This window comes from Takifugu flavidus, chromosome 17 (assembly GCF_003711565.1).
Source record: "Takifugu flavidus isolate HTHZ2018 chromosome 17, ASM371156v2, whole genome shotgun sequence".
In the NCBI taxonomy this organism is placed as follows: domain Eukaryota; kingdom Metazoa; phylum Chordata; class Actinopteri; order Tetraodontiformes; family Tetraodontidae; genus Takifugu; species Takifugu flavidus.
In genome coordinates this window covers 7,663,933-7,690,364 of record NC_079536.1, presented here as the reverse complement: position 1 = coordinate 7,690,364, position 26,432 = coordinate 7,663,933, and the positions used below count along the sequence as shown (strand labels likewise).

At 43.4% G+C, this 26,432-nt stretch overlaps 1 protein-coding gene across 6 annotated transcripts in view; it reads right to left on the bottom strand.

Moving 5' to 3' along the window:
• The window catches only part of zfhx4 (zinc finger homeobox 4), a 74,530-nt gene that overhangs the window by 38,584 nt on the left and 9,514 nt on the right, over positions 1 to 26,432 (bottom strand). For 4 of the 6 annotated variants that reach the window (XM_057012649.1, XM_057012647.1, XM_057012645.1 and 1 more), the window contains exons 2-5: positions 11,644 to 14,173; positions 11,227 to 11,439; positions 10,639 to 10,933; positions 8,601 to 9,142 (exon numbers count right to left, since the gene is read on the bottom strand). In XM_057012649.1, coding sequence (XP_056868629.1) covers positions 8,601 to 9,142; positions 10,639 to 10,933; positions 11,227 to 11,439; positions 11,644 to 14,127 — 3,534 coding nt within the window. In that variant the 5' untranslated portion in view covers positions 14,128 to 14,173. Of the gene's footprint in view, positions 1 to 8,600; positions 9,143 to 10,638; positions 10,934 to 11,226; positions 11,440 to 11,643; positions 14,174 to 22,411; positions 22,496 to 26,088; positions 26,403 to 26,432 lie in introns of those variants that run through there. The other 2 variants (XM_057012648.1, XM_057012646.1) reach the window with 2 other exon arrangements.

Sequence of the window (26,432 nt, the reverse complement as noted above, 5' to 3'; positions counted from 1 at the left end):
CACAACTGCTTTTATCTCCCTGTATTCATGCGTGCACGGGAGAGCGCATGTTTCCCTGTGTGAGCGGAGAGTGTAAAAACTCCAGTACAACACGTGTGTTTGCGGGTGCATAAATAATTAACTTCACACTTTTACCTCACAAGTGTGTCGCTGCGTCTGCCTACGAAATCAATGCATTCTTCTTTTTTGCCTTGCATGCGCCTGTGATGGTGTGTGCACACTGGAAACTTGACAAAAATATTTTGAAAGCGGCAGAGTTGTGTTTTGCTCCGCAAACCAAATAAAAAATTAGGGTATTCGGTGCAAACATGACACTTCCTGTCATTAAGTGTAGAAGCAGGCAGCTAATGAACACATACTGGAAATAAGAACCCTCTGCTGCTGCAGCTATGTCTTAATAACCAGTCTGTGCTGCAGCAAGTGTGTACATGTTTTACATGTAAAGAATCAGTACATGAATTCTGTTTCAGTGTGTTGGTGCTAATCTGCATCCTCCATAAAAACAGCATTATCTGCATTCATTGGCTTTTCCCCCTTCTTTTAAATAAAACTGGTGCCATATTATGAGGCTTTACCTTTCTTGTACAATGTCACCAGCTTCCGGTGCAATCCCCTGGGCCCCCGGGGGCCATTGGAGACAAAAAAAAAACAGCCCTGCATGGTCTTGCAAATAACAAAAGCATGTTTTGTTTCTTGAAAGTATTTTAAACACATACCAGCACTGCCTGGAAGGCTGCCAAGTGTAGGGTTCCATCAGCACTGCCACCTCCCCAACACATGTTACTGCTAACGCCGCTCAGCCCCCAAGACATAAATGTAACGCAAGATCACTGTCAGCGGATTCGCTGGCAGAATGCGCGGCTTAAAAAGAGATGCTGAAGGCACAGGTAGATGTCAGCTTGCTCCCAGAGATGAAGAGCTGAAACGGTGTATGCGCGTTATGTTGCATCCACACAAAAGCAAATATGCAAAAAGAATCCACAACTGCTGCTCTACTTCGCCTTGTTAAAAGGAAACTGTGCGACCAGGATGCTGTTTCAATGGTAACAGTTTTTAGTGCAAATAACCATAATAATATTCCCTCTGAAACTTTTGACGACACTTCTCTGACACTGTTTCCACTCATGCCACCCATGTCTGCAGCTCTTCCCCTTCCTGCACTCCTATTTAAGATTTGTCAGTATTAAAAAATGAGGAAGTGATCGTGGCTGTGGGGGAGAAATGTTTGGGAAAAAAATGAAACGCTTAAGTTGAGGCTTGGTTCCTCCCCACTGACAGCCACACAAGGACCCACATACACACACGCAACATGTTAGCATCAGTGACGTAAGTGTGTCTGACGTATGGGGCACAGGTCAATCAGAAGTTCACAGCTTACCGACTCCCCCCGGCCCCTCTCTTGGAGAAATTCCGTCTTGCTATCGCTGTCTTCCCTGTGCCCACACCAGCCACACGCAACATACCAATCCTGCAGACACGCCCTCTTCTGCTCTCAACTGAAGGTGTCAGCGGAACCCTTCCAGCATTTCCAATATTACGGTAAAATGGAGTAAGCGACAAATTGGAGGAGATGGAGACAAATCTCCCATCTTCATAGATACATGTATATGATGTTTCTAAAAAGCCAGCCCCTCTCCACTCCCAATGAAAATGGATCAGTATTTACATTAGCATTAGATTTAGACAGCATGGCCCAGCCACTTACTCCCTATTAGCCACACTGACCTTAGCCCATTAGGGTCTAAAAGCCCCAGCTTGTCTCGATTGCCGCCAGGTGAGACTGACCAGACCTTGCCATTTCTCTAAACCGAATTGTAGCTGAGATTATGTTTTTTTTTTTTTTTAACAACACACGAGGGACACAGAACATAGGGGGAGATCATTGCGATACTGACATGCACGTGGGCTTTTCCTCTAGTGGCGTTGCGCAGGAGGAAAGATGTTGCTGAAATTTGAACACGGTTTATCGTTTTTCCATTTTTTTCCCAACGTGCAAAGATGCTTTTGGGAAATCAAGGGAGGCCTAATTGACAGGATCTGTGAGCGATGGGGAGAAAAACAAAAATAAAGCGCTGAAGTCTAGAGATTCATCTTATTGCCTCATACCATCAAAGAGGTTTGTACTAGGCTGATGTTATATTTAACTAAAACTGAAAGGGAAGAGAGGAGGAAAATCCTTTTGGCGTCGATCGGCGCACCCATTTCTTTTACCCGAGTTTGTTTTTCTTGAAATGGAGACTGAAAAAAATGTCTACCAGCAGGAGTGGCAGAGACACAACGAGAGAACTTAACCAATTGACTGAGAGGCAGAGAGAGTGAGAATTCTCGGCAGAGAAAACAAAAGAACAAGAGACAGGGAGAGAGAAAGAAAAAGAGAGTATGATAGGGGAGAATCTAGACGAGCGTAGTCCTGGCTTGAATCACTAATTACACATTCCTGAGCCTGTGAAGGGGAGTATTGTTTTCCAGTTAGCCCCTATCCTGTCGCATGGTTTCACTTAGCGCAAAACAAAAGGTGCACGGAACAAAACACAAGGCTAATACCAGGACCTCGTAATGACAGAGAAATGGGAGAAATTATCCCTGTGGTGGATCCTCGTGAGAAAATGACTAGTGATTACTGGACAAAGGGACTTCATTTTGAAACTGTCACAAAATGGCAGCCCGTCTGCTTCTTGCTTTAATGGGTTGTGTTTATTTTTTTTAAGAGATCAAAAAAGGCTAATATTCTTCTTTTAACTGATTGTAAAACTCACTTCATTTATATCTGAATCTAGAAATCACTGAGGACTCTCTGCGCAATAAACGGTGGCATTGAGGGAAGGAGGCGACAATGCAGCCTGTTGTGCTCACAAGCTGTATGCAAGTGTGTATGCATATTGGAGTGCTAACTGGACCAAGGAGAGCACAATGACAGCACCTCTTCACTGGCACCATTTTGCATAGGAAATCAAACGCTTTGCAGTTGACCTACAGCACCGGACACTTGATCCCTTCCTGCTTTCTTAACAGAAGGTAGCCAATTTCCTCAAACCCCACCCCCCACCTCTTATCTTTTTTTCTTTTTCTGCAGCAAAACTCACATCTGAGCTCTGAGTCTGACAAACGTCCAGCAGCCGGGGACTTTAAATCTCATAAAACTGTAATGATGAGCCTCTTGCTCTTCCGGCAACACAGAGTACCCTACCATTTTCTGTATGACTCAGAAGACGGGGGGAGGGGGAGAGGGGTAAGCTGATAGTGGTGGCAACACTGGGTAGAGTCGCCTGGCTGGTGGTGTTTGGCCAGACCCCGGCTGTCTAAAGGAAGGATATTGTTTTCCCCTGAAAAAGCCTCAGCCACGGTCCGCATACCAGCGTCCACTCAACATACCAATGGGCTCTTTGAAGATTACTCAAATGTTTGCCTTTGTTGCCCCCACCATCCTCTCCCCATCCACCCCTGCACTCGTCCTAACCTACACTATTGCTAGAATAAGGAAACAAACAGAAAAAAAGAGAAGAAAAAAGACTCATATCTTCAGAACACAGTTGGAAAGCAATACCACCCTCAGTTGTATTGGCCCCCAAATTGGCCTTTGCTGGGGATGGCGAACCATTGACCAGAATAATAGCGCCCCGGCCACCAGCATAGTAAATCCAAACATAAACAATGTCAAAGGTCAGCATAATCCAGGGTGGCACACATGACACACACAAACCTTGAGCACTCCAATCTGTCTCCTGTAACCTGGCTTTTAAGACCCAGTTTGGCTTTTCATCCCTGCACTAGAAAGTCTACAGTGTGCTCAGAACGTGATCATTTCAATAGGTTAATTTACTTAAATGTGCTGAAAATTTAGTAACCCACCTCCCCCAAGCCAACCCATATTAATCCAGAACAAGTAAGTGGGCCTTCTATCAGGTCTATTTCAAAGCATTAAGGATTACCTCGCAGAAACTAAGCTGCTTGAACTCGCAGGAGGTCAGCAGTATTGTGCCAGTGCAGGGATGGAAGACCAGCAGCATAGGATAGACAGCAGGACAGGTCAGTTCCTCTTTCTCCAGCTCTCCAACATCCCTCAATCCTTCGCCCTCCCTGTTTTCTCTTAATCTTTTCATCCCCTTCTCTCCCTTTTACCATATAATCGAATATCTCCCACTACTTATCTATTCACTGAGCACCTAATGGTTAAAATCAATTACAGCTGGAATGCTGAAATGCGGAATCCTGGGCGACACGCTGATAATGACAGAGTTTGAAGAGGAAAGAGAGGGGCAAAAGGGAAGGGGCCTTAGGAGCGTTCCAAGGGAGGCACAATTACATCTAATCGATTGATTATTGATTTTGGTGGGCATTTAGAAGCATTTCAGTTCAGGTTTGTCCATATCAATATCCTAATAGCGTTGCGAGAAGGTGGTGAAACATCAGACCTAAACAGAAACAACTCTGCTGGTGGAATATTACTTAAAAAATTGTTATTGCAATGGGACCTTGTCCCAAATGATGTCTGATCAAATCAAGTTATCAAAGCTAAGCTAAACCTGTGGGATTGGATGCAGGGCATTGAAGTTTTGTCCCAGTTAAATGAATGAAAAAGAAAGAAAAATGAGGAGTAGACAAGGAAGAGAGGAGTGAGGAGGTAAATAAGCTTGAGCAAGGAAGAGAATGTGCACCATGGTGAGAGAAGGAAGATCCGAAGCACAAATAAATCCACATAAACCAAAAAAAAGGACAAACTCCTGTTAACTCCTTTGTTCTGCAGCAATGATGCCTTCCTACTGGTGGTCTATAAGACAATGAAGCCCCCCCTCCACACACACACAACCCACACCTCCCTGCCCCAACCCCCAAACACACTCCAGCCCCTTCTTTCTGCTATCGTTCCCATACCTGTCAGCCCTGATCTGCTTCACACTCCCCTGCACATGGACAAATGGTTCGGTCTGGCATGGCCCGACTGACCCTGACTTTAAAGAAAGAGGTGGGACGAATATGAAGAGGATCACATCTCACATCTGGCTATTAATATGAGAAAAACAGAAGTGTCTTACAAAAAAAAGGTTGGAAAAATGTAGAGAAAGAAAAGAAGCAGGTCTGCCATTAAAGCCTGTCGGCCTTAACTAATTTACTGGACAGTTGGGCGGTGGGGAGAAGAAGAAGGGGGAGCTGGTCAAGGTAATTAAACATTACATGAGTGTCAGTCAGGAGCAGGACATTAAGCTCGACATTACACACGCACACACACACACACAAGCGCGTGCTCGCAGAGACTAGAGAGAGAGAAAATTGACAAAGCTCTTCCTAATATATGTGAGGATTATTAAGAAAAACGGCGATGTTTGTGTTTGCCTGTCCATTTGAACCTTTCTGTTAAACACACAAAGTGACTGCAAAGACACACACACACACACATACTCGCTTTAATTAGCTACCACCCTTTGTCCCTCACTTTAGCATCCCTGAACCTCATAGGGATCTCTAATGTAATCTCCACCCAGGTGTGAGAGAGAAAAAATAGAGAAGATTTTAGGGATCTACCAACTGTCACATCTCTACAGAAAAAGAGAGAGATACAGTGAGCAACTGCACATGAAGAATGAAGATAGAGGCAGGCAGACAGACAGACTTAACATTTTTGGCTAACACATGGAGATGAAATCATTCGTCTGTTCGGGTTTACAGCCCTGAAAGCTCGGCTGCGAGTTGTATCATCCGTCTCCATGACAGAACATGAAAATCTGAATCTTGCAGTCAAGTACCTTCTGGTGTGAAGTATCTGCAAACATGCCTTTCTCCAGACACAAGCAACACTTAAAACCTGTCTGCGAGGATGAGACGAGGACGTAGTGATCAAGAGTGTCTGGAACATGAGGACATGCACCCTAGTGTAAAATGGAACCCTTCTGATTATGAAGACTTCTGTTGTCTATTCTCCACAAGTGAATTTACGTCTGTGTGTGTGTGTGTGTGTGTGTGTGTTGGTGTGCACATGAGTGTCTGTGCTTGTCATAAATTGTGAAATGCATTTGAAATAGCTCCGACCTCTTTTCTATGCCACAGACCAGCACAATGACTTTTTATGCAAATCTCCGAGAGTCAATCTCCTGTCCATTTCCCCATCACGTAAGTCCAAATGACAGTCCAATAATTTGGGCTGCATATATATAGGGCCATTTGATTTTCAAATGAGAGTGGGCAGGGTTGACCCTTGCTAATAGCCAAGGCGCAGCGGTAGACTTAATATCTCAAATGCATAAGCACAGCCATCCTCATCTGATGGAGATGGAGGCGAATGAAATTTAAGTGAAGGGAGCATGGAAATCTAAAAGTCCCTTGATCGATGGAAATAAGCAAAAGGGAAAAAAACATTGAGCAAATGATAAAACAGGAGAAAAGGGGAGACCTACACTGTTGTTGGGCCACCACAAATAATTTTATAACCACCCTCATTTTGACCTTGGGTAAGAGTCCTATTGGAAAAGTGCACCACAAACAATGTCTTACTATCAGTTGACTGTTAAACGCCTGCCTCTGTCACTTCACCTCTATCATTAAAAAAATACATTTAACAAGCAAGAGAGTACAACAGACAATAAGATGGATGAGAATGACTAGAACAGAATGGAAAAGAAAGATGGAATGTCCCTTTTCAACTCCAACTTGTGATGGAAAGCTGGACAGAGAGACAGTGGTGGGGTTGTGGTGAGGACAGTTTATTCAGACAGCCATCTGAGAAACAGGTGCCATGCCCTGTGGGACATAGAGTGTGTCTGAACACGTGTGTGGTCCTCCACCATTCCCCACTGACCATGAACATTCTCAACTCTTAATGGCCCAGGAGCCAGCGCAGGCTGGATCTTAACCTCAAACCTCCGTGGGGACGTGGACCAACGTGCAAGCTCACGACAACCTAAACTCCCCTACTTGCCCTGCAGCACTTGTGAATGGCACTGACAGATTTACTCCTGACTGTGTATGTGTATTAGTGCCAGTGCTTGTTATTGAAAATCATAACGAAGCCATACATCATCATATTCAATGCTAAGTCAAACACGAGACACGCCAACCACCGACATGCTACACTACTCCAACGTTCCATGCTGTGTCCAGCTCAAATGCTAATAAACAAGCTTCCATTTATAAGTAGAGTGTTTCAGTAGGGTGAAGATTATAATTTAGCATGCTATGCTCTAAAGCAAGACGTGGACTGCATTTTCCATATAAGGAGTACAACTTCCGACGCCACCTGCTGCACTCTGGACGCCAAATGACTCCACGTCCATATACTGCTAATGTCATTTTCCTGCTCAGCCTTGGAAAAACAAGACCTTTAGAAGTACTGAATCGCTGCTACAAAGCAGTCATAAAATCTCTTGAATATGCTTTTTGTTTGTATCTTCAAATGGTTTCCCATGCCATAAAGATGTCCTCTGTTTCCAAAAACGCAGATGGTAAAGTCATCAATGCTCGTTTTATTTTTTTTAATACGTCTGGCCTGCTACCTCCGTCCCCATGTGCTTTCCACCTCTGCCAATTACATAAAAGGAAAGGTGTTTCTCCGGTCAAACAGAGAAATATTTTTTTTCTTCTCCTTACTGCTGTATGCTCTCTTTCCCCTCTCTTTGCTTTACTACCACATGTCCAAGGGTAAAATAGTGGGATTTCTGCCAGAAGCACTAAAAGCATCATCTGTTGAACAGATTTGCTGAGGCCTCTGGGGTGGGTAGGTGGTTGTGTAGATGAGGTACATGGGTGCAGAGGGGACATTGAGATGGTCCTCCGTTGCCTTTGCTTAATTATTTGAGACCAAAGATCTTCTGTGTCTTCGGAGTAATGAATTTGTATGCATGATTAAATGGCCGTTACCACGAGAACATTATGTTTAAATCCTCTTACAACTGTCTCTAAATTTAAAGCACAGCACACACAGTGCCTCAAACACCTCCCGCTGCCATAAATGCCAAAGAAATCCTTATTTATGGAATGCCCTTGATCTTGTCCCGGTAGGTCAAGGCCTCTGAAATGTAACACCATCCTACCAAAGGAGATACTCAATGATACGAATCTTCATAAACATACTGAAAGAAAATCACGTCATGTTGGAATGTCTGACCTGGGTGCTAAGAGTTTTCTTTTTAGTGTGATTCCTTTGAGGACGCTTATACGTTGACAAGACCACCAAAAAAACCTCAGAAGGAAACATCAATGTGACTATGTCACGATGGAAACATTTGGAATTAAAGTCATAAAATCCAATGCAACCACACAGCAATAGTGCTGAATAAACCTCAGTTATAATACCGTTTTAAGGCTGGACCTGATGGCATTATTTCCCCCTGAAAATTAAATACTGTATTCCCCATAAATGCAACAACACTATGATTTTTGTTACATGGATGTGCAACAGTTTCAGGAATTTATACAAGTGTATATTGTATTTTTTTCTTGTAATCATTACATTATGTTAAAATTGAAATGTTGTTATACTTTAACTTCTTAATGGTGTAACAGTTAAAAAAAGCTTTAAGTTAATAATGTGTCCTGAAAAAAAGAAGACACTTGTTGATATAAAGACAGAAATTCAATTCTGCAGGACAACTTGAGAGCAGAGTTTTTACCTTGTAGAGGCGGATGGCAGCCTCATGCCTCTGGTTGGTAGCATGCAGCCTCAGTTTATCCACGCTGTTGCTGTAGTAGTCACAGGCGTTGCACTTCAGGTGCACGGGGTTGCCAATGGCCACACACTTTAATCTCCACTGATTGGCCTTTCCCCCCTCCTTGATGTGGGCCACCAGCTGGTGCTTCTGCATGTGCTTGTCTGTCTTGCAGTGCAGCTGAAAGTTGGCCTTAAGCTGTGTGTTGTAGGTGCAGAGCTTGCACTGGTACACGTCGCCCACCACGCAGCGCCACTCTTCTTCGGGCAAAGCGCGCTCGGTGTTGACATGGGCGTTGAGAGCCTCCAGGCTGTCCGTGGAATAGCAGTTGCACACGGCGCACTGGTAGACACGCAGCGAGGGGTCATTGATAGGTGGCGACAAGGAAGAGAGGGAGGGGTCTGCTGAAGACATGCCCCCCATTCCTCCTGAGGACACCAGGGACAGGTCGTCTGCCATCATCTGACCACTGGCGAGGCGCAACTCTGCCGACAGGTCACTATTCACTACAGAGAACGAGTGACAACAAGGTCAGACAGCAAAAACAGACAAGTATTTGTTTTCCAGGATGCACAGATGGCAAATAATACGCACAAGAAGAATGGTGCTTTAAAACAAAGAGGTTTGACAAGAAAAAAAGCTCAGATGAACATGAAAGTCTGATCTACATGAAGGGATAATGGGTGGAGAGGATGAGAAAAGTCTCTTTTAATGAAATTAAGTGTGAAGAAAGAAAGAAGTCCTCTATGCAGGCCTCTCACACAAAAGGATTTGATAAAATAAAGCCTCACAGAGGGCTCCTCACAAAGTCTTGTCTATAAAAAACCCTAATAGGATTGAATCAGGATCAATTACAATCATCCTTTTCAACTTGCTAACTCGCTCATCAGGTAGCTTTAATTACTGCTCTCAGCAACGGTGAGGCGACGGTTTTAGGCCTTCAGGCTTTTCTCCACCATCGGCCCAGATTTAAAAAGCTGATCAATGCATTGCTCTTGCCTTCTCTCCCTTTTGCCTGCCCGCCCTTGACAAAAAGCAGATCTGCCATTCAAACAAATGTAATTAACTCCTTTGTTTGATTCCTTTTATCATCGCTTTTGCATGTTATGAAAGCTCATCTCATCTTGAACAGATGTTTCAGTGTATTTAGCACAAAGAGTGTTCAGCAAATACATCATCATCTTTTTCAATTTAAAGAGAATTTCCTCATTTAGCGAATAACTAAGGCTGCACGGGGCCTAATCTTAAACTTTGGCCAGTTATGAAAGCAAGTGTCTTTTAAATGTGTGTATGTGTGACTACAGTGCTCAAACCCACTTGCCTGTTGTACAGCTGCGTTCACTATGGGGAGCTGTGTGTTATCTGTGTAATTCACTGAGAGTACATCTGCTGGCTGGGCTGTGACCTCCACACTAGTGTGGGTGTGTAACACTGCAGGGTCATTGTTAAATCTCTCTCACTCCTACGGGAATCCGTTTCCTGCTGCGCCAGTGTGTGTATGTACGCACATGTGTGTGCATGAGTGTTCTCTCTAGGGTGAATGAAGGTGGGGTGGGGTGCGTACGGGCAGGGGGGATTAAGCTGACTTAAGAAAATTACAAATGAAAGATTAAGAATAATTCTCATGTGGCGTCTCATAATCATTTTTTAATCAGTGAGAGGGGGTCAAAGACAAGAAACAATGACAGAGGGACAATATGAGAGTGGAGATAAGAGAGAAAGAGAAAAGGTTGCTGCGAAGAGGGGGGGTGCGAAATGAAAAGGTTGGGAGAAGAAGAGGAAGGGTGGGCAAAAGGGCAGAGAGAAAAATGAAAAGGAGAGTGATAGAGATAAAAACACCGATCAGATAAATAAGACAAAGCAGATAATTGTGAATGGGGATCTAAGAGAACATCTTAAAGCATTTGAGATAAAAGGTTTCACCCAATGTAGAACCAGTCTTGTATTTTAATCCACTAACACCTAAAGCAGTGTGTCTCAATTAAATTACAGTATTACTTACTGAGTCCAGAACCAAGCGCAGCAGCAGTTGCAGGATCAAGCTGGAAGGGGTTTATCATCATCTGTGCATCTGGCCCACTGTTTCCGGCGAGGTTCTCCAGTTTTACACCCGCGAGGCCCATGTTTTGCGCCAGGTAGTACTGGTAGAGCTCAGCCTCAGCTGGAGCCAGGCCCAGGTGGAGGTTGTGTTGGATCTGCTTCATGTTCTGCTGCAGTAGCATCATGTTGTGCATGTGTTTCTCACTGGTCATGTGAATACGCAGGTTCCGCGCTACGTTGGTTTCATAGTCACACACCTGCCGGAATAAAGATGGGATTGTTACAGCAAACTGTCCTATCATTTATTTGGTGACAGTATTAACAGGAACAGGAGTGAACATCATTTACAATTACATGACTCCTGATGTTTCTCAGTGTGATCATATTGAAGAAATTCTGTTTTATAAGAGGTCAGAGGTCAAATGATGCAGCCAAAAAAATTAAATACATTATGACGCAAATAGAATTAACTGGCTCATTGCGTAGACATTAAAATGAGTAAATTGTAATGTTGGTAAGTCAGCACACCAATCGCACTCTGTTTTGTTACCTCGCAGCGCCAAGTAGGCTTCTGTTTGGGCTTGGATGGCGAGGGGGTACCACAGCTCCCACCAAGGCTGGCGCTAGGCACAGAGTTAGCATGGTTGTGGTTGTATTGTGCCTCACTTCCACCATTTTGCAGTGTTTGCACATTGTTTAGATGCTTGTCTGACTGCATGTGGATGCTAAGGTTGCCTTTGGTGGTCGTCGAGTAGTTGCATACCTATAAAGAAAATGTGCACAATGATGCAGGACACAAATGTGAAATTGTGTTTGGCAATATATTTCTAATTTTCTAAGTTATTTGAGATACTATGTCCACCAAAACCAAGAAATCAGATTTGGTTTAATCTAGAGCAAAAAAACAACCTTAGCAAGAGTGAATTGTATTGATATTTGATTGAGGTATTAAAACTGAGTGGCTAACCTCACAGCGGAAAGGCTTGTATCCACAGGTGTAGCTTTCACCTCTGGCTAAACGAGGATGAGGTTGGCCTGTGCGGCAGTACACACAAGATCCTCCAGACTCTGGATGTTTCTCCTTCATGTGGGCATCCAGTGTTTGCTGGTACTTGTAGTGCCAGTTACACTTGGGACACTTAAGAGTCTTGCAGGAGTTACGGGAATGCATCATCGTCATATGCCCTCCCAGCGACCGGGAAGATCCCAAGACAGTGTCACACTTAGGGCATTCTACTCCACTCCCTGGAGACCCTTCACCTGGACCAGGGGTGCCCGGTGTCCCCGGAGTTCCAGGTGTACTGGAGTTCCCTGTGTGTTGATGCAGTGGTCCCGGACTCTCGTCTTCTCTGCGTACCATTATCATATCAATGGGGTTAGAGGATGGTGAAGAACCATCCTGTCCCACCAGGGCTTCACTGTTTGAATCGTTGCTGCTCTCCCTCTCTCTGGTCGATACCAGGGCTGTGGACAGTTGGCTCTTGTCCATTTCCAGCTTCTCACATACAGGCAGGGAGGAAGAGGAAGTTGATGCAGGGCTTTTGCTGTCACGATTAAACTTTAGCACACTGTTGGAAAGGGGGGAATTACTTTGGTTTAAAAGAGGGAAATCTTTGCTACCGGTGCTGTCAGCCCGCTGGCCTGTCATAGACACAGACATTGCCTGATCCTCCTCCTCATCTGCCTCCATTTCTACTCCACCACCATTGGAGTAAGTATCCTCATCCTGATCTGGACTTTCTCCTCCCACTGAACCTGGCTCACACTTGATGGGTGGGTACCGGCTCAGGTCTGGCCCATTGGATTGCAAAGTGCATATATCCCTAATGAGGCCTTTGCAGTCACTATCAGAGTTCCGACCTTCCAGGTTGCCACCAGTGGAAGCGGCAGCGGAACACCCGATAGGGGTTCGGTGGGCGCCAGCCCCTCCCCCGAGGTTTGGGTTGGTCTCAGCCTTTGGCATGGTTTGGGTTCTGGGGTTTTGGTCACTGGATGAGCTGCTGGCACTGCCTTTCAGGAAGGCAAAACCTGCCTGAAGGGAGTCAGCATTCTCACCACTGTGGAAAGCGTTCCACAAGCCACGGAGCCCTGTGTCTGGCCCTAGGAAGTTGGCAGAAGTGGGAAAGTGGGATAGCCCAGAGCTAAGGGGTTTTTTTGGTTCCAGAAAGCTTATAAGAGGTTCTTTGTCCTTGCCAATGCCCTGGATGATGGCAGAGACATGCTTGTTGCTCAGCAGCTTCTGCTCTGCCTCAGTCAGGGTCATACGGTGATCATGGACAGCATGAGTAACGAAGGAACGGCTATAGCCAAAAGAGAGCTTGCACAGGAAACACATCAGCACAGGCTTTCGCCGCCCATCAGCCACACATCCCTCAAACTTGGACAAGTCCACATTGTTGGGGACATCTTTGGACACACAGGAGTTTTTGGCTGCACCATCCGCCGTCAGATAGTCTTTGTCATTTTTGTGGCGGAGGTCGTAGACACGGAAACTGTGCAACACTGGACCAGCACCCGCCATCCCTCCAACTGAGGTATTTTGGAAGGAAGGATGGTCAGATGCTAGGGATTTACTCCCCAAGGACGAGGCGATGTGAAAGGTATTGATGAGCGGGGGATAGAAGGACATGGGTGCAGCGGGCTGGTCCAGCCGCTCCCCCCCAGGACTCAGACCGCTCTGGCTGCTGCTGACCTGGGCATTGGGGAATGTATGGGGGGAAAGCAGGCCTCTGAACTGGAGAGACCCAGAGAGTACCCCATGGTTGCCACGCTGCTCTTTGGAGTCCTCTAGGATGAAGGCAGAGCCATCAGGCTGGTAGATGATGTCGCTGCACAGATTCTCCACGTCACTATCATCTTCCATCTCCATTTCACTGTTCATTTCCCCCATGTCAGCAGCACCTATCTCATGCTCTCCATCATCTTCACTCTCTTCACCAACCATTCCTTCATCATCCTCACCCTCTTTGCGACCACCAGTCGGCAGGCGGCCATTGGGGCAGTGATGCTCCATGTATTTTTGTAAACTGGAGAAGGAATTTGAACATTCGTTACACGGGATGTCCTTCGCCGGTGCCACAGGACATGTGACTGGGGCAGAACAGTCCGAACCCACAGCTGCTCCTCCTCCTACTCCTGGTAAAGTCCCGGTAACACTGCCTTTGTTACCAGTAGTAAAGCTTTCTTTTCGACTCTGCTCAGTTACAGCGTCGGTAGTTGCACTGACAGTGGTGGGGGTAACGGTGGACCTCAGTGGGCTCACAGTGGGCTCTCCAACACCCTTTTCTGGCTCTCCAATGATGACAGGCTGGTCATTGTTGGCATTGAAGCTGTTGACGACACTGTTCTCCATGGCAATGACAGAGTTGTCTTCAGCAGCAGCGTCCAGCCTCCGGCCACCATGTTCTTGCTGCCGCGATGGCACCATAAGGGGAGAGTCACAAGTTGCCATGATGACCACTACATAGGGATCTCATCTCATCCAGCCTAACAGGGACCTGATTTTTAAAGACATAAAAGAAAGGAAAATAGAAAAGTGTGGTTAAGCTTTGAATCCACTGTAATATTTGCATATTGCATGCTTTTTCCATATCGTTTCATGCTCTAGCTGAAATTCTTGACATATGAGTGATTCGTGTTAAACCCTAAACCTAGCACCTACAAGTCTGAATCAAGTCCTACTTTCAGGGCTCTAAAGTGTCAATAAGGTTTCTAAAATGTTATGCATGTGGAAAAATGTAAGGTTTATTAAGGATAAAACTGGGCTAAAGGTCAAGAGGTCAATCACTGGATACATCACATGTTCCTAATAGTCATGAGTTACAAATTAGGCAGCACTCATTAACCTATTTATGCTGTGAATGAAGGATTTAAACACTGGATGTAAAAGGAGACAGAAGTGTACATTAACATGTGAATTTTTATAAGAGGTGGTAAATCCAATTACATATTTCCATGTCTGAAGCATTTGTTAATGTTTTCTTACACCGAAGCAATAAAGTAAAGAAACGGGAAAAAAATGTGCTCATAGGAGGAATGATGTTTGGAATACCAGTGAGATGTTATCAATTCTTGGGTGGCTGCCCATCTCTCAACCACTCGCCTACTTCAATCTTTGGGCCTTTCACAACAAGACATTAACGTAAATTTAAAGAGAAAAAAACCCGGATAAGCTCGTGAATGTAGAGTCCAAAAATCATTTCATTTCATAACCATAACTTTGATTGAAAATTTTAAAAAAAACAAATTAAACAAACTTTATTACCTATCCAAATATAACAAATCCAAACAAGTTATGCTAGTCTGGTTTTTTTTTTCTGTTATTATTATTTGTTTTTCTTTTGATACAGTACCAAATGTCTTTCAGATCCTTGCATGTAAATGAGCTGGTATTAAAAGGAAGCTTTAAAGAGCCATGTTAACCTTTAACCCAATCCACCTGCTGCTTAATTCTCTCTCCTTTTTTGCTACGCTCCTTCTCTCTCACAACAAAGCTACAAAGCAATTAGAGGATTAATCCACAACAATCCACTGCTAAACAAAGCCGGGAGGAGGGACAGTAAAAGCGTGAGGAACGAAATCAACATGTGTGCGAGAATGTTTTGCGGGTGCGTGTGTGTGCACGCGCTATAATCACATCTAATCTGACATATCCCGGAGATGATTCCATGGGGACTAGTGATAGATTAAAGGGAGAATTTTTCTGTTTGTAATTCGTTTGTTGTCTCTATTTGGAGATTAAAGGACAACATTCACAGAGATCAGAAAAGTGAATTTTACTCTCATTTGTTAGCATGGATGCAGCTAAAGATGAGAGGCAGCCTTGTGGTGTGACCATATATTTCATGATTTTTAGATAAATTCTATTTACTGACTAACGCTGGTATCAACAAGCAATTACTTCAAGATCAGAATTGTGGTTAATTTGCACAGTTTATGTTATTGTGAGTTCTGTTGGCAACAATTAGCACTGCATTGTGAGGAGTTGAAAGAGGCCAAGTGTGTCATGTACCAAGAATGCATGGAATTACTACACACACACACACACACACACACACACACACGCACACGCACACAAACACACCAACACACACACAAACATGCAATAGATAAAGATATGACAGAGATTGTTTCTGTGACTGAGGAAATCATATTAAATTATAAAGTACAAATTCTACATTCAAAACCTTTTCTTTTTAACCTATACATTACGTATATGTTGTGCACCCGTAGTGTCGGAACAACTCGCTGAACTCGTTCCTCCAGACAAACACATTTTCTAACCTTCATATCACTTGTGCTAAATGTGATTGAGGGTAAAGCTGTTCAGAAGCAGTGGGTTTGGGAGCTAATGCGACACATACGAAAGGATTTACTACTTGTCAGTGGTGTCATTTTGCTGCTTATTTCATTGGAGAGCAACCCCCTTTGAATTGTAGCTCGGACATAAAACATTGCAGTTTATGAATTATGCATCTCCTAACACTTTAAGTATGGAATTATGTCTTATGGATAAGCCAATGTGTTGAGCACTTGACACTGACACATCACCTCTAATGCTATGAAGTTAGCAGCTGTTTACATGTGTACTGCCTGCCAACAGTCATGTAGTTGTCTGCTATTTGGTTATATCTGTTTGTCAGTGAACCCATAATGCCACACACATTGCACTTAGAAAATAACATATGTGGCTAATCCTATTGTATGTTTTATATTTTTCTGCACCACACAATATGCATAAATGTGTTGCTTAAGTGGTGCAAGCATGGCATACTCTGAAATGCTTCTGCATAAGTTAGTGACGACTAAGATGCATCTTTAGCACCAGATTTCTTTTTAAAGAAATGCTTAAGTCTCAGCCCATCTTCTCTTATGAAAGAGAAATGTGGTGCAGTGTAATGTGGGTGTTTGAAGTCATCTTGATCCATCCAGCATGTGTTAATTTACCATAGTTGGACAGAGAATTAATGAGATTTCTGGTCTTTCTATCAAAGGAATATATTACCTCTCAGAGCTCAAAGCAACATTTCTGACACTGAGATCTTCTACAGTTCTAGTTTTTAAAGCTCTATAAGGGAGGATTATCATACATTTTGTCTTGATGATAATTGTTGTTTGCTCCAGGCTTATCACCTTCAGCAGTATTAGACCTTTTCTGCTATGCAGCTCATGCTACTCTTAGATTCTCTCTGCCTTTTTTTCTTCTGCTTTTATTTATGAGTAAACAATATATGGTCAAAGTATAAAGAGTAAGAGGGAGAAAGAGAGAAAGATTTAGCAATAAAGCCTAGGCTATTCCACACTGCAGACATTTCATCTCTTTATACAAATGAGATGGCCAGAGCTGCTGCTAGCTACCTCAGATTTTTTTTTTAATTAACCATGTCCCCTTTGCTTTCAAACACACAGTTTCTCGCTCCCTCTCTCACTTTTGCACACATACACATAGACACACACAATAAGGTAATTAAAGTGGCAGATCCGATCCAGTGAGAGGCAAATAATAGCCCGGGAATTCCTGGATTGGACACTGTTAGCTCTGCTGGGCGAAGGGGACTAAGTTACTCCCCCTCTCCATATGCTTTCCACCATAGCTCCCTCAGAGACAGAGTTGCAGTCTAAAAAAGGGGATTTCTACACTTTTCCCCCATGCTTCTCTCTGCTCTCTTCAACTGGCTTCCACCTCAGACTGACGTCAGATCATCCACGTACTTCACAGACAGTCAGAGAGGAGAGGATCAGAAACAAATCACAAAAGGCACACGTCCACTGACAAGACTTTATTTTTTAGGATGTTTAGCAAATTAAAGTTGTAATTAATGCGCACAAGGTATTCCAACTTGTGTTCTACAGACCTGACATATTGAGCTCCAGTGATGTCAGACACCTCCTGCTTTTGTGCTCTTGTCAGACCGTCTCACATTAGCCAGGAGATGCAGCCTGTTAAATGCCAAACCTGTAATTGCAATGTTGCCACACTGTCGTCTTTATTGACATTGGGGTCGTCTGGGTTCAACTTCTTCGCACTAGCCAGTTGATATTTTAAAAGGCCAAGTGATGTGTGTTAAAACTGCTGTGAATATTTATGTAAGTACAGTAAACAGTGTAATTGCAATTGCTTTAGCTTTGGGATTGGACATCAAAAACCTGAATTTTCCTCTTGTCACTTGTGATCACAGCTAATAGGTTGAAGTTAAATTAAATCCTGACTTAATCTTTAAAATGACCCATGAAAGCTACCAAAGTCAAACAACAAAGTCAGAAAACAGCATGAGACTGTCCATTTCTAGAGGTCTTCTGGAAGGTCATCCCTCTCCCGGCATGTGGCCCCTCAGTCCAACACCAAATCTTCTATCAAAATGTCACCAAGTGTTAACCAAAGACAAAGGCAAAGGACACTGTGAAAGCCTCTGCATCCATCTCCCACTGTCAGTGCCATGAATAGGCGACTCTGGTCTAATTAGACCTGTTTATTTGTTGCCATGCAGAAATGGACAGATGAAAAAACGAAGGAGGAGGGGAATTATCTCCTTCTACACAATGCGAGAGGGGCTTCGGCAGTCATCAAAGGGCGCTGATGTATATACACACATGCAGGCAATCACAGTGGAGGGCCTAATGCCCCGTGTTAAAAAGAAAGAACGGAGGACGAAAATTGCAAAAGGATGAGAAAAGGGGTGGGCTCTTCACGTGACCAAATGGTTTTTGTCTTCTTCACTTCGTAACCTCACAAAGAGTTCTGAAGCAGCCTCTGTTTGTTGCCCGGGGGTGTAATATTAGATGCTAGCTCCAGCAGATCTCCAAAGTAGTCCGCACCCCACCACACGCTCATCCCCTTTCTGTCCTCCTGTCCTCTTGCTCATGTCTCTCCCTTCCTCACGAAGGCCTTCATTACCAAAAGACACCTTATCATTATTGCAAGGTGCGGCCCAGACACGACACGCTATTTAGCGCCAGAATCTTGTTCAACATATCACCTGCGCCGTAAGAAGGCCTTAAGAAAGAAAGCAACTCAAAACTGTCTACATGGGCAACAGCTCTACACTGGAGAATATGGAGGTTTAAAAAAATCACACAATGCTTTTAAAGAGGAAAGGGAGATCAGGATAATGAGGACGGAAGTGATTTTTTTTTTTCATGAAATTGGAGCAGGTATGCAGAGTCTATCCCCCCGGATGATGACAAGTAAATTGGGCTCATTGCTTGCTCAAGTAACACACACCGCACTGGCCTCGGGCCTTTACCTGATATTTCTTTGTTAGAGGAGAAAAATCCAACAATGGAAATAAGGGTAAGGGGATTGATGTCATGAAATATAAACCTATATTGAAGAAATGAAGAAAAAAGAAAATAAAGATTGGGTGCAATCAAACTTGTTGCTCATGTACAAACGTGAATTTAAGGACCATGTTTGAAGAATCCTATCAGTAAAGGCACCAGTGCGTCCTAAAATCTGATTTAGGATCAGTTTACACATGACATCAATGAGAAAGAGGTGAAAACATGAGCAACAGCTTAAAGGCAAGCAACGCTCAGATAGCCTTCTGACGTTACAGCTTGGTTAAAGGCCTTGCTCCTGTCAATGGTCAAACCCTTAAGACATGGCTACTCCTTCTTCTGCCCTTACACACCTGTAACTAAACTTTTAGCTTCCACCTGAACTTTTAAACTGGCCCAGTATGCTGCAAGTTCTTACAGTGGAGCAATTCCTCTAGAATGATGGAAGCAGAACTGGAATGTTGAGAAAAACTGATGTGTTAATGATGGACCAGCATGTTGAATTTAGCTTTGATTCTATTTTAAAAACATGGATGAAGAAAAAGCATTTATTTTGGTCATGATTTATCACACTATAGTACACACTAATGTGTTAATAAGGTTAAAAATGTGATGTTCATCAGACAGGGGTGTTTGGTATTTTTTTTATTAGGACTCGTTGGATGTGGGTGCTGTGTTCCTGTGATGCTAGTCCATTTTTGTAGAGACAAACTCTAAAAGAGTTAGCACAGTTCAAACTGGATTTAACGTTTTTATAAATTGACTTAGGACTTTCACAGTCCAGTCTAAATATGTGCACATGTCTGATGCATTTGAAGGGGATATATTTCAAACTAAACTTAAACTGAAACATGAAAATAAACAGCCAGACGCTGCTGAGTTACAGTCACCACTTACTGGCCTCACTAAAGACTTCTCCAGCATCAAAGGAAAAGCCAATCTACATAACTAATGCTTCCATTTTTTCCCCCCAACTCCGATTCTTCGAACTTTAAACAGCAAAGACCAAGGGAAGGCAGAGAAAAAAGAGGGGATTTTTCTTTTGCTGGCAATCTGGAAACACTCTGCAGTTAATTAGGGTTGATTGGAAATGAACCGCACAAACAAAGGGCAGCCTGTGCCTTGACTATTATGACCACGCACGCGTGCATCCACAACCACTGAAGAATTGCACGCTGGGTAGAAGCTTTGCTTTCTAGACCCTTCCCCCCCAACTCCACCACCTCTAGCCCCAAGATTAAGGGAACGCATTGCCAAAGAATGTGTGACGACCTCCACTGCCACAGAGCAAAACTTCCAGCCCCAGACGCCACAAAAGGCAAAAAGGTAATTAAGTTTGAAAGAATGGAAGCGCTACCGCAAACAATGCACTAGTGTCCATGGGGATGGACTGGAGAGGAGGTGGTGGTGATTGGGGTGTGTGTTTGTGTGTGTGTGTGTATATATATATATATTATATATATATATATATAATATATATATATATATATTATATATATATACTCTTGCTCTATGCTCCTTGCTGCTGTTCTCTATCGCACCAGAACTCGTCTGTCCATTTTTCCCCTCTATCTCCGTTCTTTTCATCATTCCTCGATTGTCCTCACGTATAAGCCCCCAACCAACAGCACCTCAGTGCACTTAGCGCCCCTGCACCCTACCTTTGCTGCTATCACAGATACATGCAAACAAATTCCCTGTGCCACCTGGCTGTCTGCGAACCTGCTTTGCAAGTCTAAATTTGGTGATTTGCATTGGCTAAAAACCTGAGGACAGAACTAGCAAACACAGATAAACATTCGCTATCACTGTTCGTTACCACCTTTTTTCACCACATTAACAGCAAAGGAGTTCAACTCAATTAGCAAAGAACGTAATTTTATTTACAGATTCACGGGTTACTCAACACACACAGCCAATGAAACACTGTATAAGCAAACGGCCCTCCTCCCACGTGATTGAAGCTAAGAAAGAAGTATTTATTCCTGCTGCATGTGTGTCACCCTGCATGCATGTGGCTGCATGTGTGTTCAGACAGCGGAAAGATCATGGGATGCATTTACGTCAGATAAGTGAATCAGACAAACCACTGCTAATTTGGATGAGGGCTTCTTTTGAAGGGAGAGTCGGGGTGAAAACGAGAAGTTCGATTACATGGAGATGCACATTAACAGCGCCAGCAATTGGTGGGCAAGTGCGCCAGGAGTCAGCGAAATACAAAATCTTTCAGGCAGGCCTCCGCTCACACTCTTGTCCGCTGTCCGGATCTGTTTCTGTGCAGCTGAGGAGTGTGAGTTACCGACTAATTGTGGTTTTGTGACATTACGTGTTTGATAATCTCCTCGCTTTGTCTCTGAATGTGGATTAGCGCTAAAATGATGACGGCTTAATCCTTGATTTTCCCTGTGCTAAATAAATATTAATCTACTCTGCCCATCGTGCGTCTGCAAGGTACAACATACACAATATGAGTGGGCTTACGCGTTATATAAATTGTTGCCTTATCCTTTAGATGAGGAAAAAACAATGAGACCATACACACATGGATACACACACACACACACACACCCACACATACACAAACACAGCTGGCAGAGCAAATTAAAGGGGCGGTGTGGTAAGATTATTTTGCATGTGAAAGTAGTAATTCTGCAAAATTATAACAAAGGTGTCTGATGTCCCCAATGCACGGTTTTTAGCGGAATCTGTAAATGGACACAAATCCGCAAAAAATATTTCTCTTATTTGTGATCTTATCCCTCCTTAATTTTTTCACGTCTGTATGAAAAAAGTCCTGCAGGGGACATGGAAAAATGAAAGCTTCCATTTCTGGAGCCTCAACACACACACACACACACACACACACCACACACACACACACCCACACATACACAAACACAGCTGGCAGAGCAAATTAAAGGGGCGGTGTGGTAAGATTATTTTGCATGTGAAAGTAGTAATTCTGCAAAATTATAACAAAGGTGTCTGATGTCCCCAATGCACGGTTTTTAGCGGAATCTGTAAATGGACACAAATCCGCAAAAAATATTTCTCTTATTTGTGATCTTATCCCTCCTTAATTTTTTCACGTCTGTATGAAAAAAGTCCTGCAGGGGACATGGAAAAATGAAAGCTTCCATTTCTGGAGCCTCAACACACACACACACACACACACACACACACACACACACTAAATTGACAAGGCCATGGCAGAGCTGCACAGAAGAGGTTAAGCAAACAGTGTCCACGTCAGTCAAGGATAGCACACACTCACAGACAGACACAGAGAGCTCTCTCTGACGCAGGCATTTCACATCCACCTGGCAAATGTGAGCGGCTGGTTATTTGGTGAGATCCTCTGTGGAGTCGGCCTGAAACCACAATAGCGCTTGTGAAACGGCCTGTGTATCTTCCAGTAGAGACGCAAAAGTAGCAGAATATTCTCCTAAAATGTTTACCTCATCGTAGGCACACAACTTGAAATGAGAGACATCGAGTGCTCGCTGCACCGCGGTGACCTTTCCAGGATTGGAATCAGCCCGCTGAAATTACAAAACCTTACTTATTAAGCACTTCAAACTAATGCAGCAGCTACTTGATGACTGAAGTTTGTCCCCTTTCGAGAGAGTACATAAAACTTGCCACACAAAATTCCTTATTTGGCGAAAGGCAACTCCACAGGGCCAAAAAAAGATGCCAGCATTGCTGCTAGTGATACAAATATTAGTGTAATAAGAAGACTGATTTGGCTTTTTCACATCTGTTCTATGCGTCCTGTTTGAAAAGAACAGCGGCATTTCTCAGACATACCAACCAAATGTCCCAGTGTTTTTTTTTCTAGGGGTAACAATAAAGTTTAAACTTTAAACCCCAACTGCCTTTGTAAAGACCATACTCAGCAGGACCCTTGCCTTGTTATTATCTTCATAAACATAATCATAGGGCAGCTATTCTGACTGACGCCACGAGCTATGTGCCCCTTCCTCAAACATCTCCATCTACTTTTCTGACACGCCACAAACTGGACATTAACGTTGGGGATATTTCATCGGGAAAACTGCAAACCTTGTAAGGAAAAAGCGCTGATGAAGAGCACTGAGATGGGAGCAGGCAGTCGTGGAACAACACGCAAAAAGAGCACACATACCTTTTTGGCGGCCCAAGAGATTGAACGCTCGTGACAGGCCTAATTTCTGGACCCAGGGAATTACTAATTAACTTAGGCTTATGGCTCTCTATTTAATTAGAGAGGGCTCCAAATGAACTTTAGACCAAAGCCATTTGCTTTTTAAACAAACCCCCTTTTTCTGACAGCTGTTGCGAGTTTGCTCTCTTCTCACAAAAAAACCACAAGGAAAGCACAGTTGTTATTTATGCCATCACTGGCTCTTTTTCTGGTTACCGTGGGAGTAAAGAGAGAGACCAAGGAGGGGTGGTGGTGAGCAATAGAGTTGAAAAGTGTACATTTTAATTGGATTTCAGTACAAACAAACAACTGTCAGGCGCAATTAGAATGGTTTTAGATTAGCACCACAATATTCCTTTATCAAATAAACACCATGTCATGCAAATCCTGGGCCAGCCTGCTGAGAGGGAGCTGAGATGAAATGGACCCATTACCTTACTGTTCACTGCGGGAAATAACAGCTATTAGATATAATGACAGAATAACATATTAAAAAATCTAACATGGGGTGAAAGAGAATCCCATTGTGTACTCACAGTTAAATGAAATCAAATGCTTGGTGTTTTTCTTTCTTTTTGTGAGTGGAATGCGGGACTGTGTAGGTCAATGACAATGCAGCTGGAGACCACAGTCAGCAATACTGACCACTTTTAAAGACTAAATGTATCTAAATCCAGAATTACAAATGTATATATTTATTTGAATTTAAGTTTACACACTGAGGAAAAAAGATAATTCATTCTGTGATCGTGTTTGTATAAAATAATGACAAGTCAAAAAGAACACTGGCCCATTCATCTCTACATCTTGACAGTTGTTTAGATATTGTGTTGAGGAAGAGGTCCTCATTCTTTGCTTCTTTTTTTTTTAACAATTCCTCCAAAGCTCTCTTGTATCAGCTCATCTAAGCTGGGACGAAACATGGAAAGCTCCCCTCTTTATTTAGTCTGGGAGCAGAGAGCTGATACATCAGTGAAACCGCTGACAAAACCATCCCTGTTAATACCTACAATTTCATATACAAGGACATTCCTGCAGTGTTCTGCTCTTCTTCTTTTCTGTCACTGAAAAATTGGGGCTATTCATTACAATTTCTTTTAAATAATAATTAATTAAGGATTATCCTACCAAGTTAGAACAAAGCCAGGATTGAGATATTGTATCTTTTTTTTGTAGTTGGAAAATTATCCATACAATAATAATAATCTTCCTGCAACTAGAGCTTAATTCACCAGTAATGTGTCTCATATCTCATTACACTGTTTGTTTAAGCCCACAAGTCATGCATAATTAATTAGCCACTTATTCCCTGACGAACCCTGCAAATGGCCTTGAGAGCCACATGGTATCACCCTAAGGGATGAGAAATGCCAATCACCATGCACGCGAGATACGAGCCTACACGCAGGAGACCCACTCAGTTGTTCAGACAGAAACAATGTACATGAAAATGAGGTGAAAGACTTTCAGTTCATACAGATAAATTAGCCTCACATACTTGTCCTGGAGGTGTGGTCATGAACATAAATGTCCTGTGACTGGTTTCCCTGCCTTTTTCAAACCGGACCTTTGTCTTTGACTGAACGAGGAAGAAAATGCATCATTTGTCATGAGTCGTCTTGTGCTATTGTGGTGTTTCGCTTCAACTATGGACAAACTTAGTCATCGATCAACTTTTCCCCTCTTAGTGCAAGGCCCATCTTTTAAGTTCTCTTTGGAAGAGGTAGTTGCGCATTTTTCCTACAATTTCACCTTGCCGGCCTCAACAGCTTTGAAAATAATTCTGACAGCAATCAATAAAATGCAGCATATAAACTTTTGTACTGCTTATTATTTTGTTGGTAGCTACAAGAGGGATGGGCCTTCCAGAAACAAATGCCTGCTGAATGCTTTTCTTAAGCAAGGTAAGGACTTTTAGTTACTCTGACAGACTTAGAGGCTGAGAGTGTCCTTCATTGTTAATGCATCAATGGCCAGCATTGTCAGAGTTATTTAGTATTTAAGATCTGTAGCAATGGAAAAAACTACAAGCTGCATATTAAAATTAGGTATTTAGGTTTTCGGAAGTGTCTACCTGGCATACCCTGGCAAAAGAGCATTGAAAAGAATATGGGTGAGACTGTATGGGAGAAGGAAATAAAGCCTTATTTTACCAAAAAGCAAGAATCAAAGCCCCCCCTTGGGCAAGCAGGACCTCAGATCAAACAGGAAAAGTCCTTGAGCACACGGCTCCAATTGTTCTAAGATCACTCCCACTTCCACTCTGAATCTAACAGAATAAACACTTTATTCTAAATGTCATTCCAAGATTTTGGTTTTTACTAATATCCTGTATGAGATGGCTGATGCAAAATAGGCAACAGCAGAGAGCCTGAGAACAGGACAGAGCATGGAGGGAAGTGAAAAATCCCCCTCTTTCTATTTTCCCTTACAGAGAGAGAGAGAGAGCGAGAGAGAGAGAGAGGGTAATGCAATCCTGACTGGCACAGTACCAACAGCAACAAAAACATTTAGATAACCGCACTCAATAATGAACGATTTCAATGAGGACAAAAATTACATTTCCTACAGATAACATGTCCCCTTCCCATAACAGAGTCAAAAGAGCCCTGAAACCACGTCACGTTCAACAGTGGTGCGCTGAAGTATTATGTTAAGGGAGGGTTGTTGTAACTGTATTAGTATCCTTTTACCTCAGCTGAGACAGTACTTTACTGGTTGTAAGGATATGGAGAAACAGCAGTCGAATGCAGAAGGTATGACGACCTTTCAACGGTTTGAGCCACAACGGGTAACATGGTGAGAATCATTGCCTATTTGTAACACACACTAGTGCCACTCAAAAAAAAACCCAACTAAAAACACTCCATACACACACAACAGAGGATCCATGCAGTGCACTTGATCCTCACAGGTGGTGCAGGTCACAGCAAGAACACCCATCCTCACCTTTCCCATCCGCTAAGCACTCACTTCCTTTCATGACAAAGTCTGGCAAGTCGTTGAGAGGGGAAGAGGCAGGAAAAGTGGAGATATCAGCATGGAAAGGAGGCAAAGAAAGAGAGAGAGTCTTTGTCCTCCACCGCTCGGCTCCCGCATGTTTCCTCCTCGGGACTGGCGAGCATTAGCATATGAAAGGCGAGGGAAGCCGTGCAAAAGGTCAAAGAAAGAGGATCCTGTCCAATGAGAGACAACAAAAACAGGCCACACCGGCCTTTGTGGAGTTTATGTTCTCCACTACCTAACCCTCATGCTCCTCCCTCTACCCTGGATCATTTCCATACACCAGATGC